At 51.6% G+C, this 13,311-nt stretch overlaps 1 protein-coding gene and 1 long non-coding RNA gene across 2 annotated transcripts in view; both read right to left on the bottom strand.

Annotated features, from left to right (window-relative positions):
• The window catches only part of LOC106020416 (uncharacterized), a 32,670-nt gene extending 24,374 nt beyond the window's left edge, over window positions 1-8,296 (bottom strand). The window contains exons 1-2 of the long non-coding RNA XR_001195910.5: window positions 7,671-8,296; window positions 6,938-7,239 (exon numbers count right to left, since the gene is read on the bottom strand). This is a non-coding gene — a long non-coding RNA (uncharacterized lncRNA). The remainder of the gene's footprint in view (window positions 1-6,937; window positions 7,240-7,670) is intronic.
• An 891-nt stretch (window positions 8,297-9,187) lies between these two features.
• CBLN1 (cerebellin 1 precursor) lies at window positions 9,188-11,951 on the bottom strand. The gene is made up of 3 exons (XM_027467044.3): window positions 11,507-11,951; window positions 11,286-11,405; window positions 9,188-10,135 (listed from the first exon to the last, which is right to left on the bottom strand). Exons 1-3 carry the CDS (start codon window positions 11,777-11,779, stop codon window positions 9,938-9,940), a joined length of 591 nt encoding a protein of 196 aa, XP_027322845.1. The 5' UTR covers window positions 11,780-11,951; the 3' UTR covers window positions 9,188-9,937.
• Window positions 11,952-13,311: the final 1,360 nt, after the last annotated feature.

Below are 13,311 nucleotides of genomic sequence, written 5' to 3'. Positions count from 1 at the left end.
GAAGCTTTTTTTCTTCTCCTCAGTAACTGGTTCATTAACCTTCTTTCTACTCCTATAGCCCATTTTGGAAAGCCCATGTTTACAGTAACTGAACACACTCTGCACTCATCAAAAGGGGTGTTACAGTGTTAAATCAGAGCCCACGGTTATGGAATACACTGCTTAATCTAGCATTCTTGGCAGTTCTGTAGTGTGAGGTAACAGCATTTGAAACAGAGCAGTACCATATAAAAAAAGTGGGAAAGGGCACTATTTTCTGCAATCATTTCCATGGAATGCAGAACTGCATAGGAAAACTATGATCCTTTAATATTCATCCTTCTCAACTGGGTGTTAAAAACTAAATCTCTGAGCATCACGGCTATATTTTAAAGATGAGACCAACAATAATAATAATAACAAAAAAATCCTATGGATAATTGAGAAATTTCCTCCTAGTTGAAGGAAAAAAAAAAAAAAAAAGAAAAAAGAACATCAGGTATGACAAGTTTGTGGTATAGGTGATATATGATAGTAATTGACATCCTAACAATAGGAGACTATAAAGATACCCTGGAATTATTTTCTTTTCTATTTCTTCCCTATCTGCTTTTTTCCTCCTCTCTTTCTTCAATGAACCAGATTTGCCAGCAAGGCAATTTAATCTTCCGGGGATAACGAAAGTCTTCCTTTTCTAACAAAACTAAAAACCACTGGTCAAGTACAGAAAGCCCAAGAGGAAGAATTATCTGACAGTGAGCTATGTTTTTTTATCTCCAGGAATGGAAGCAGCAGTATTCTGGAAGAAATAACATTGATTTAGCTAGAATGTAAGGAAGACATCTTCTGTTTGACGTATGTTGCTTTCTGGGCAAGGGTAGGACAATAGCTTGTATGCCCTCAACAAAATGCCTCCTACTGTGTTCCCACTATTATTTAGTGAGAAGTATTTTATTCCCTTGTAACACTGAACTCTGAACCATGAGAAACTTCATGCTCAGTCATGAACCTGGCTGGATGCTTATTTAAGGAGCTACCACTAGGGTAATTCTTCTGGGCTCTTATGCCATGCATGACTGGGAACGGGAAGAGTCATTGTCCTACCCTGTACAGATAACAAAGCAAAGCATGCCAGCCAAAGACACGTGTACAATTTATCTCCTTGGTTCAGCAAGGCAGACACTGAAACCACACCTCAGCTCTTGCCTAAGTCTACAACCCAGAGCAATGTTTTTTATTAGTTTCTGGTACTGTGTTTAACAGCACAGCAGCATGCCAATGAGCATCAATAAAAATACACTTTTAAATAATAGTAAAAGAAAAGCACCGTCCACCTTGGGCTTAAATGGAAATACAGAACTAAGCTCCACAACTGTGTTCTTGTCTTCACAGACAAGATCCACCTTCGAATGGGCTGACTGGTGCCCATAATTCCTTCTAAAAGAATGTTCCAATTTTTAAAAGGCCACTTATTTGCTGATTTAAATAGAAAATAACCCTCTTCTGTTACCCAGTCTGAACGTATACATGGTTGATAAACTTATGCTTAAGTGCTTTAACTTTAATAACATGAAGCACCTTGCTGCTTTCAACTGGATAAACAGATTTTTCACATCAAGCACATTCTTAAGTGTTTTGCAAAACTGTAGGCCTCTCAACAAAGTAACTCCATATATTGATATCTATCATTTCCTAAAGAACCAGCGAGATGTGGGTAGCCAGTACTGCAGTCAGAATTAACGTATTCCTGGCTTCCAGCACAGATTGTAATACTGCAAATCAACTGGATTCTTCTTTCTAAGTAAGATTAAGTTAGAAAAGGAAAAGCACAAGCACAGCATGAACAACCCATAAAGGCTGTGGAGAAAACTGGGAAGGGGTACTAATGGGAAGAATTGTTTAAAGTTCAGCTCAGAGCTGACAGAAGTAGACATAAGGAGGCAGACAAACTGAGTTAACACAGAAAAGTCGGCCTTCTCTTGACTGGCAGGGCTGAAGTATGGGGCTTTACCAGAAGCAACTGACTAAACCAGTTAAAAAAAAAAAAAAAAAGAGGAGCTGCACAAGTGGTAGAGGGATCACAGAAGATGAGCAACAGCTTGAGAAGACATACACAGAAAATGTTCCAACATCTAAAGGACTGTACTTCAACAGCACATTACCAGTGTTGTAGGCAAAGAAGTGCTGTGGCAAAGGGTTCAAAGCTTCGCTCTGCGTGGTCAGCTGCGGCCAGACCTTACCTTGCTTTCCCCTAAGCAATTAGTGCTTCCCACCACATAACAGTTCCCTCCTCTTCAGGCTTGCAAAAATGCTTTCCTGCTGCACAGACACAGTAAGGGTTGTCTGGCATTCTTCCTCCCACCCTGAGAATGGACATGAGGTTAGCTGCAACCTGGCCACAATGTGGCAGGAGGAAAATTTCCATAAATTGCAGAGGTAAAAGCCTGAGCTAGAGGCGTCTGAGTCAGACAGGAACTCACTCAGCTGCGCTACCTGCAGCAGCCTTTGTGCAGGAGTATTCATGAGACACCAGTGTAGCTACGGTAAGACAGAAACACAGCGTGGTATGATATGCTGTCACCATTAAGGTAAGATGTGACAGATGTATTCAGAAAATATAAAATGTATTCACACAACTTCAAATTAAGAGCATACACGGGAAGCCAACCTGAAAAACAGAACCCTCCCCTTCTTTGGAACATGCTGACATTAATCGCACTAATCAGACCAGCTCTTAATGATATCAATTTAGAAACAACACCCCAACGTTGTATTTGCAACATCTTCCAGCTTTGCTGAAAACACACTGCAATAAGGGGAACATTAAAAACATGCTTAAACATTAAACTAAAATTATCATTCTGCAGTTGATTCGTAGTTATATAGGACTCATTTATCTTCCCAGCTGCTAAGTATAACCAAAGGGATTTGGCTGCATTACCACTGTTATTACCATAAAGCAGTCATGATCAAACCTGTGGGTATTGACTGGCTGGCCTACAGAACCTGAACATCAGTTTGCCTGGTTTCAGAGGAGCCAACACTGCCTTATGCTATGACAACCTAAGCCATAAAAATCCACAGAAAAGGAAAAGAAACAGAACTTGTGTTTCTGTCTTTGATACCGTGTTCTCCTCATTTTTGTACGCATTTCACTCGTTTTGTCTTAAAACAGCTCCAGACCAATTCAACAACATTTTTCCCCACCCAGGACAAATATTCCAACCTTCAGTATCATCTAAAAGACTGCTAGTGGACAGAGAGGAGACGGTTTCTTTTATAAATCCATCTACCATTTGAAGAAAAAATAATAAGGGATGTTATTCAAGCAAATACTTTACTTGACATTTACGTTTCAATGCTTTTAACTGTTCTTCCTTTTCTGCATCCTCAATAAATGCTTACAAATATTTTAAGTAGGGCAAGTTTGTTACAGGACTAGAACAGGCGAGGCCACTGGAACTCTATACTGATGCAACTTAACATGACCATCACCAGGTAACACCAGACAGCCCTGACCCTATGGCACTCCACTTATCTTCACAAACCTATCTTAGACATCTTGACTTCTGGACAACGACATTCTTACACCATGCCTTTGCCACTGGGATGCCCCCCAGTTATCCAGATATTTTATATGATCTCAAAAACAAGGCCAAAAGAATTCAGTTAGTATTACACAGCCAAAATGAAAATAGAGTAGAAGAACAGGAATATGGATATGTTTCTTGCAAAGTTCTAGTTATCCACATAATCTTCATCTCGCGCAGATACAGCAGTTGCGTGCAACCGCAGAGGTAATAGGACTGGGAGGTATTTCTGTAACAACACTATTTCCTGGTTTCTGCCACAGTGTCCCACGGGTGAAATAAGTTGCAAGAATTTGCACTGCAATACAGCTATGCAAATTTTCGTCAGCAGAAAAATCTCATTTAACAACCCACTGGAATTTAAAACTATGCCTTGAAATCTGAGCGCTGGCACCTCTGCTTTAATAATGAAAGATCCTCCTCCTCCACTTAGAGAAAGAAGCTGATTTTCTCTCCACATATCCATTCCAAAGCCCCTTCTAGTCAACAAAGTCTTTCCACTACCTCCATTAGGAAAATAACTACGACTTTCACAGACCAAAAATACTGCACTAAACCAGCACTTCAAGACTCGCTGATGTCTTAGCCCAGTGTGGGCAAATAACTTAATTCTGATCAGAGCTGTGCAATTTTTCACATCCATGATAAGCTAAATGCGAAGTTGGTAAGTTTGTGCATATTAATGGTGCCGAATTACTTGCTGGGCTCTCAATTAGCTTAATCAAGCCACGATAGGGACCTGGGAATATTGCAGGAAATTCAGTAAAGATCTCTGCTCAATTCATCACTGCAAAATGTTGGCCACATGACAAACTACACAGCTACCTGAATTATTATGTATATAATAACTGCTGAGCATCACCTTGCTATTCTGGATAGAACTGGTCGTGCCATTTCCAAGGAGGTGTTTTAAAACTAGGGGCTGCAGTCCTCCGGGTTCTAAGAACAATCAAGCCCTTGGAAAGGCTCTTCGAAGGCTAAAATAGTGAGATTAATCACCCAGAAAGGAGACAGCAAAGGAACAATAAAATCAGATTAAAAGGAGAGAGATCAGAAGCTTCTCTTTCCCTACACCTCAACAGACAGAATCATAAGGAAATTCAGCTCAGCTGACAGCTGGGAAATACAAAACCAGGTAAAGAAATGATACAAACATTCAGAGGGGAGTTACGGATCCACGCCAATCAATAATTTTAGCACATTACTCAAGTTACGGGGAAAATCAAAGTATGAAGGAGAACTGACCCATGAAATTTCAAGTTGTGTAGACCAGATTTTAAGAATTATGAAATAAAGAACAATACCACATAAGTGGGAATAAACACAATACTTTCCTGTTCTTTCAATGGAAATGTTATTAATCGGGTCAGCAGATCAGGTAGTCTGCAGTGTTTCACAAGGGATTTTGAAGGAAAGATGTTAGAACGAGCAATATGACATGCTCACTTTTTTTTAAACCCAGCCTTTTTATTTGATAACAGAGAAATACAGAATTACTTTGGTGACAGCAGCACTGAGAACAACAGTCATGAAGCTACTTGTTATTTTCATTATTAACAGAAAGCGTTCGGGATTACGTTTATTTTCACTACTATTTACCTTTTAAAAAGTGTTATTTACTACTGACAAAGTTTGGAAACTCTGCCAGTATAGAAGAAGCTCAAGGAGGATGGCCCTGACTTGAATGACCCTGAAGCCCAAAATATCAAAAGCACATTAAAATTTATTACCCTGAAGTGCAAGAATGAAACAAGCACTTCCACTATAAGCTGACTGACTACTAATTGCAAACAAAGCAGGAGTCCTTCTGTGATCCTCTAGCCCCTGAATGAAAATTGTATAGACCAAAAAAAAAAAAAAAAAAGGCAGATTATTTCTGGATATCTCTGGCAAAGAAAATTTCAATATTTCAGACTGGAAATATAACTGAAGTTGATGCACTGATATGTCTTCTAATATACTGTACACAACAAGATTAATTAATGAAAAGTAATCACATCTGTCTTTCTTGTGCTTAAATTCTTCCCACTTCTCTTCCTCAGGTCTTCTTTCCTCTGATAGCTTAGCAGAGTTTCACAGTCTTCCCCAAATAGAACTACTCTCCAAAATGCAGCAGGGGTGCACATAAGAGAAAGCATGAGGCTAAGATCAAAATGCGTATGACCTGCTACGCTACGGCAGAATGAGAATTAAAAGGCTGCTGATAAGCTGATAACCAGAGCACTGGAAGCAGCAGTCTTCAGGGAAAACTCCTGACACTCCATTCGTTTTTGTTAGTGATCTTGGCACAAGAAGCAGGAGACTCTTGGGAATTTCTCTGCAAGTCCAGATGCCTGTACAATGCTAGAACCGTACTCTGAGAGCACTACCACTCCCTCCTGAAGGAAAATTCCCCAAACTGGGCTTTTCAGCAGTTCAAAACATCAACTGCTTCTTGTTAGAAATCTCACACTGTAAGAAACTCAGTTCAACTGCCAGAACTTAAAATGGCTCTTTACTGTGGCTTCAACATAGGTCTAAAGCTGCAGGATGAACAGCATCATCATCCTCACTTGTCCAATGGAAGGCTCACAGTTGCAATGGGGGTTAGGAAGGGAGAGCTCCACACTCAGATGTGTGCAGCTGCTAACACCAGGGTGAACACTGTTATGGATGCAGGACCACTAGAAGCAGGGGCACTCCATTGCCCTGCATCCATGGAAGCCTGGAGGTGCTCACGGAAGTTGGGAGAAATTCATTTAATTCAGATATCCCCAGTGCAGGCAACGCAGCCCCTGGTTCATGCTGGGTTTCCAGCATTAGTGCTGAGGGCACAGAGACCAGCAATGTCCCAAGGACGCTGTGACCGATTACTGCCAGTCCTGCCTGAGCCCTCTTCTCCCACAGTGAGGCCCGTTTCTCACCACAGAAACTCAAGGCCTCTTTTCTTTGTGGGAAAGCAATCACACAGGCCTTTTGGCAACTCCTAGCTGGCATAATATACCCCATAATTCCCCCTCTGACCCTGCCAGAGGAAAATCAGTTCTGCAAGTAGCCTCCCTCCCGCTCCTTCTTGCCCCCACTCCCCCAACTTCTACACCACGGGTTCCCGTGGAACATGAGCCTGCACCCCTCATCCCTCACACGCCACTGGTAGCACCTCCAGCAAAACTCTCTCATCACTGTGCTCCCGATAACCTTTCCACTTCAGTGGAACGGATGATCCCAGAGGTCACCCTCGGGGACACAGCACACTGATGAGACAGCGCTGAAGTGCAGGAGCTGCTTCAGACCAGCTCTAACCCTGTACTTGAGTACCATCCCCTCCTTCCCCCCTCCAGAATCCCACCCGGTGGCTGGACCACGCCATCCCGCTCCGCTCCTCTTACCTCTCGCTCACCTTCACCCTGCTGCAGCCAGGAACGATCAGGGCAGCGGGGCAGGCGAGGCGCTCCCTGCCAGGCGCTGCCGTCCACAGTCCCGCAGCTCTGCGGCTCTCTCCGACCCTGGAGGACGAAGCAGCTCTCCCCTCTGCCCGGCAGCGGCTCTGCCCCGCAGCTGAGCCCACTCGGCACCCGCTGCCGGCACAGGCTGCAGGGAGCTGGCTGCCCGGCCATGCGCGAAGCCCAGCCTCTGGCCGCTCCTCGGGAACGACCTCTTCCCAGCGAACTTATCGAGCTTCCAGCCGTACCTGGGGGGGTAGAAGAAGGAAAATTATGTTTTGCAATATGGGATGTGCATTAACTATTCCCAGGGTTAACGGCATTTGACTTCTTCTCCGGGATCCAGCTCGCTGTCTCCTGCCGGAGCTATTAATCTTTATGTTCACATTTTTCACGCGGAAGCGAGTTGGTTTGTTTCTCCCTTTCCACCCCCCTCGCCCCCACACGCGCTCCCTAAAAAACCAACAATTAACAATGCGGATTTTTTTTTTCTTTAATTCCCCTACATCTGTGTAATTATATTCACATTAGAAATCAATCAGCTCTGGTCATTACCATTAGTGATATGCTCATAAACCAAACACTAGTCATGCTAATGAACTGAATGAAACATAATTTCTTGTTGTGTAAACTGATGCTCAACTCTAATCAGCGATAAATTCAATCAGACATTACTTACATCGACTGAAGATACATTAAAGCCTTGTCAGGACTCACAGCCGCTCGCGGCTCAACGCCAAGGCACGGCCGCGTGCCTGGCCGCGGGCCGAGCAGGAGGGCGGCTGAGGGAAGGGGCACGGGGCCGCCGGCACCCCGAGGAGACGGGGCCGAGGCCTCGGCACCCACGGGAGCCCCTCGGAGCCCCCTCGGCGAGGCAGAGCCCCCGCCCGGCCCCCACCCGCTCCCGCCCGGCCCCGAACCCGTCGTGAGGCGGCGGCCGACGCCGCTGCCTAAAATGGCGGCTGCGGCCCGTGAGGGCGGGGGCCTGACCCCGCCGCCCCCAGCTCCACGCCGGGGCCGCGGCCACGGGCGCAGCCGGGAGCCGGCGGCCGGGCGCGCCCCGTCGGAGGCTCAGCGGGGCGGCCGCGGCCGGGATCGGTCCCGAGATGGGTCCCGGCGGGGCCGGCAGCGCCGCGGGGCGGGGTAGGGGCTGCCCGGCGGCGGCGCGGGGCTCGGCGGCCATCGGTGTGGGGCTCGCACGGCCCCGCCCGGCTGCGGCGCGCTGAGCGGGCTGTAACGACCGGGGAAAGTTGCGGCGGGAGGAAGGTGGCGGCTTGGTTTGCTTCGCCTTGAAGGAGGGGAAAAAAAAAAAAAAAAAAAAAAAGGACAAGAAGAGGAGCATCGGCACCACCAGCAGCCCCGCGGCCCCGTGCAGAGCCGGGCGCTGCCGCAGGGCAGGCGCTGGCGGAGCTCGGCAGCCGCACGCCGGCCCCGGTGCGCGGGTCCCAACTCCAAGCACAAGCCGCCTCCCGCCGCGATCCGCGCCCCGCAGAGCTCCGTCCTTTCCAAGCCGGCGGCTGCCGGGGCTCCCGGGCAGCTCCCGCCGGGGGCCGGGGTCCCAGAGCCGCCGACCCCCCCGGAGGGGGCAGCGGCCGCTGCGGAGCGGCTCCGGCGTCGCACCTGGAAGCGAAGCGGCGCAGCCCTTGGCCGCCCCGCTCCCCGCCCGGCCGGGGCCAGAGCCGGGAGCAAGGCCCAGCGCTCAGCGCTCCCGCCTCGCTGCCCCTCCCCGAGCACTCGCTCGGCTCCTCGCGGGGAGCCGGGGCCGCCAAGCCCCCTCGAGGTGTGCCGCAGCCCGGGCGCGGGGCTGCCCCCGAGCCCCGCCGAGCCCCTTCGCTTCACGCCAAAGTTTAGATACAACCGCAATCCGGGTCAGCACCGTTTAATAAAAGTAGTCATCTCTTTGAGTACTGCAAAATTATAGCATTTACATCTTGAAAAGGCTGTAAACAAAATAATACGAGCGAATAAATAATACGAGCATCGAAGTATACATCGTCAGATAGTTTTAGACGGCCGTATAAAATGCGATCCGGTCTGTAGGATATCGTACAGGTGAACGCTCCGGGGGCCGGGCGGCAGAGCCTAGGGGAGCCGCCGGCCCTGCCCGGGGGCTGCGCGCTTCTCCCGCCCCGCTGCCTGCGCCGCGCCGCCCCCCGCCTGCCTGCAGTGAGGAACCTTGTTTCTGGTTAAGAAAAATAAAAGTCCCATTGAAACTTTATTGAATTAAAGCAAAAATTAATTTTCGATATTCACACATATATTACAGAGTAATAGTAAAAGTTCAATATACTTCCTGGCATTTAGTTGGGCCACGTTTTACAAGAGCAAAACAAGCATCAAAACATTTAGCAGCCTTAAATTTCACAATCACTCAGAATTACATAGAAATATTGAAATACTCTAGTCAGCCTTAGCTGTGAATAGTTCTTCGTGTATAAATTTTTCCTTTAGCCAGCCAGTACACAGCAAGAATTGCATTTTTCCTTCCATCATGGCATCCACGTATTCAAAAATACTTTGCTTTTTTAAAAGTTAAACTCAGAGAAAGAGTCAAGATTAACATGTTTTAAAAACAAAACTACAAAATATGCTGTAAAGGACAATGAAAATATCTAAAGTCTACTTGTGTGAGGCAGAAACCATGGGGGAACGATGGCAGATTACACCAGTGACACAGAGATGGGAACTAATTTTGTGGGAGGAGAGAGAGGAATATAAATGGGGGTTTGATCAATTATAGTGTCTCCCGCCTGTTGGCTGCAACACAACAAAAATAAGTAGTAATTCTTCAAAGCGGATGTACACAAACCTAAGCAGGATTTAGCTTCTTTAATATTTGAATGTAAAAAGTCTGCTGTCCACGGCTCTTTAAACCCAGCTACGGCTTGGGAATTTGTAAGAGATTCTCTGACTTGCGGTTCTCCCTTTGCTCGGTTGAGAAGTGCTTTAAAGCGGGAACACTAGAAATCCAGAGAACGTCGAATACTTCCAGCCTCCCATCAAGTTGCCTCTCTCCAGTTTTAGATAAGCTCTGTCTCCTTTCTCCATCTGAATCAGGACTCCATTGCTAGCAGCTTCTCGGGTCACATCTTGGTCCCCTGCAAAGGCAGAAATCACTGGCCACCCATTTAGCATCAAACTCACCTAAAGAGCAAGATAAAACAAAGCCCTCTGTCAATTAAAGTCAGACAATGACACCGCCGGGGCTCGCCTAGCAGGTAAAATGCTTAGTTAGGAAAGGGCCTCTTTTGACAGCTGAAACTCCATCCCCATAAAAATGAAATATCAATCCGAACCCAGCTAAGGTATGTACTCTAAAGGAATAAGGCTTTCACCGCTGTTTCAGACCCACATCAAAACACCCGGTGCATATAAAACAGGACATTGATCCTATTTTGAAGGATTTCAATAGGGTGCCTGTATGTTTTCAGGCTATGAAAAGAGCTCATACTTATTGAAAGATGGCTTTATGCGAAACCTCAGAGACGTGAGGTGCAGAGCCACAGCCGCCAGAGTCAGCGCGTTTGAAGTGTATTCAGGAGGTAGTTTTCCTTTGTTAGGCAGCAAAGACAATATGCCACAATAGTCAATAAGCTCTGCTCAGCTCACTCTAATGATCTCAGGGCCGCGTACCCCACATTAATAATACACTACCTGCCCGATCTGGATGTGTGAAGCCGCTTACAGCAGCACGGTGCTGCAGCTCCGCGTTCACCTTTTCAACGTGCATCGCTACACAGGCAGATCTCCTGCCTAGGTTATGCTACCTGGCTTCACGCCGATAGTTTCCTATCCCTACCTAGAGGCGCATACGCATCGAACCCCGCACAAAAGGCGTGTATGCGTACAGGTACCTGCACACGCCGAGCTACATTCGCCATGGGAGCCGTGCCACAGGCGCCTCCCCGCACCCCAAGCCCCCGTGAGACCTCCCGGGAGCAGTGCGGGGCCGGGGCCGGGGCCGGGCAGCGCTTCCCCGGGCTCTGCCCAGGGGTGTGCCTGGCGCTGGGGACAGCGCGGGGCCCGTCCTGGCCAGGAGGATGCCACCAGGTCGGGCACGGTGCTACCTCGGGAGGGTGCCACCACCTCGGGAGGGCTGCCACCTCCGGCCCGGGCCACCCCACGCCGGCAGGGGCTGCGCAGAGGCCGGGGGGTGCCCGCTGCCCCTTGCCGCCGCCGGGGGCTGCGCGGGGAGCCCGCTGATGCCCGGGGGCCGGTCCCGTCCCCGCCGCCGCCCCGGGCCGCTCCCCCCCCCCCCGCGCCCGCCGGTCCCGCGGAGCGGAGCGGGGCTGACCTGGATGGTTTGCCTGTTGTAGACTTTCACCACGTGAAAATTAAAACTGTAAATCCCTTTCCTGGGCGCTATGAAAGTGCTCCTCTCCGAGTCGAAGTTGCTGCCGATGTTCACTAGTACCTGCGAGGGAAGGGCACCGTCAGCGCCGCCGTCGAGCCCCGCGGCCGCCCCCGGCGGCCCCCCCGGCCACTCGCCGCCGCCCCCCCTCCCGGCCGCCCCACCTGGTCGAAGTAGATGATCATGGTGCGGTTGCTCATCTCGGAGGGCTCGTGGTTGGTGCTGCGGATGGCGGAGAAGGCGACCTTGGCGCTGCCGGAGCGCACGGAGATGCCGAGCGCCGTGCCGGTGGGGTCGGACGTGGGGTTGGAGTCGCACACCACGAGGCACTTCCCCTCCAGCACGATGGGCTCCGTCTCGTTCTGCCCGCACGCCGGCCACGCCGCGCCCAGCAGCAGCAGCAGCCCCAGCGCCGGCCCCAGCCCCGGGCCCCGCATGGCGCCGCGCTCCCTTCCCCGCTCCGCGCCGCTCCGCTCCGCTCGCCCCCTGCCCCGCCGCGCTCACAGCGGGGCCGCCCGCGCCCCGCCGGCGGGGAAGCGGCCGCGGGGAGGCACGGCGCGCATAGCAGCGGAGCGGAGCGGGGCCGCGCCGAGCCCAGCCGAGCCCAGCCGAGCCCGGGGAGGCGGCGGCGGCGCTGGCGGCGAGCACAAAGCCGTGCGGGGCGCGGCCCCGCCTCCGCACCGGCCCCGCGCTGCCGTCAGCGCCCCCGCGCCCGCCCCCGCCGCGCCCGGGCCCAACCGGCGCCCGCCGCCCGCCGCCGCCGCCAATGGCCGCGCGGTCCGCCCGGCCCGCCCGGCCCGCCCGCCGCCCGCCGGGGCTCGGCTCGGCAGCAGGTGCCCGGAGCGCGCCGCAGCACCGCGCAGGTAGGAGCCGGGGCGGCCGGGGAGGGCTGGGAAGCGGCGGGCGGGCCCCCCGCTGGGCGCAGGGTGGCCCCGGTGCCGGGGGGGGGGGACGGGACCCCGCTGCCGCGCTCACGGTGCGGGGCTCCGCGTCCTGCCCCCCCCCAGCGCCTCCGCCTCGGCCGGGCGCGGTGGGCGCCGCCCCGGGGCAAAATCCCCGCCTGGGGCTGCGGGAGGAGCGGCGGAGCCCTGCGGGCGGCACGGGGGCTGCGGCGGCCGCGGTGGGACCGGGGTCGGGGCTGAACGGCTGAGGTGGGCTTGGCAGCGACCCCTCTGGGAAGTTCAGCGCCGCTCGAAACCGGGCTCCGAGTGCGAAGCGGAACGAACTTTGATAAAGCTTTGGTTGAAGTTTTTGGTTCGGTTTGGAGCTTGTTTCAGCGGGCAGCTCCCATCGCCTTTCTTTGTGCCTCCCAAACCCTCCCAGCCGCGGTTTCTGCCCCGCTTCGCTCAGCGCGCACCAGGGCTCAGAGCAGGTGGGGAGCGCCGAAGGTCCGGCGGGCTGGCGCTGTAGGGCAGGGGGAAAAGACGTGTAGGGCAAGGGAAATGGCCAGGAAGGTGGGGAGCTAACGGCAGAGAGGCAAAAGCCCTCCTGGGAAGCAGCAAAGGGCGAGGGGCGGGGGGCTGTAGCCACGCACAGGCGCCAGGAGGGTGCGGTGCCCCCCGCAAGGTGCCGGGCTGGGGCCGGGAGGTGCCAGCGCTGCCTGGCCTGACCGAGGGCCGAAGTCTGAATCAACAAGTGCAGTTAAATGAAGTTGTTATTTCTGAGCGTTTCTAAGAGGCACTCATGAGGTTAAACCAAATCAAAAGCGGCTTGGTGTTTTTGTGGGGACCCCTCTGGGGGGGAGGCAAGGTGGGCTTTTATTCTCCAGCCATCCCGCCAGCTCCCCAGGCTCTGAAGGATGGAGATAACACAAAGAACAAGAACCGAGGGACCTGGAAAAACGAACGAATCTGTCCCTTTTACCAGAAGCCCTCTTCTGCAAAGAGGAGGTGGGCAGACAGGGAAGGAGGGGATGCGGAGGGCCCCAGGCGAGACCCCGCCGTTCCCACGGACTATCAGTCTTGCACAC

The sequence above is a fragment of the Anas platyrhynchos genome, chromosome 12 (genome assembly GCF_047663525.1).
Source record: "Anas platyrhynchos isolate ZD024472 breed Pekin duck chromosome 12, IASCAAS_PekinDuck_T2T, whole genome shotgun sequence".
Lineage (NCBI taxonomy): Eukaryota > Metazoa > Chordata > Aves > Anseriformes > Anatidae > Anas > Anas platyrhynchos.
The sequence above is the reverse complement of the archived record's forward strand: the minus strand, read 5'-3'. Positions and strand labels throughout refer to the sequence as shown.

Excerpts from the sequence above, each read along its gene's own strand:
- CBLN1 (XM_027467044.3), bottom strand. The coding sequence starts at position 11,779 with ATGCGGGGCCCGGGGCTGGGGCCGGCGCTGGGGCTGCTGCTGCTGCTG. Across the intron at positions 11,406-11,506 it reads TGATCATCTACTTCGACCAG|GTACTAGTGAACATCGGCAG; the intron begins GTGGGGCGGCCG and ends CTTCCCTCGCAG. Across the intron at positions 10,136-11,285 it reads ACAACAGGCAAACCATCCAG|GTGAGTTTGATGCTAAATGG; the intron begins GTCAGCCCCGCT and ends CTTGCTCTTTAG.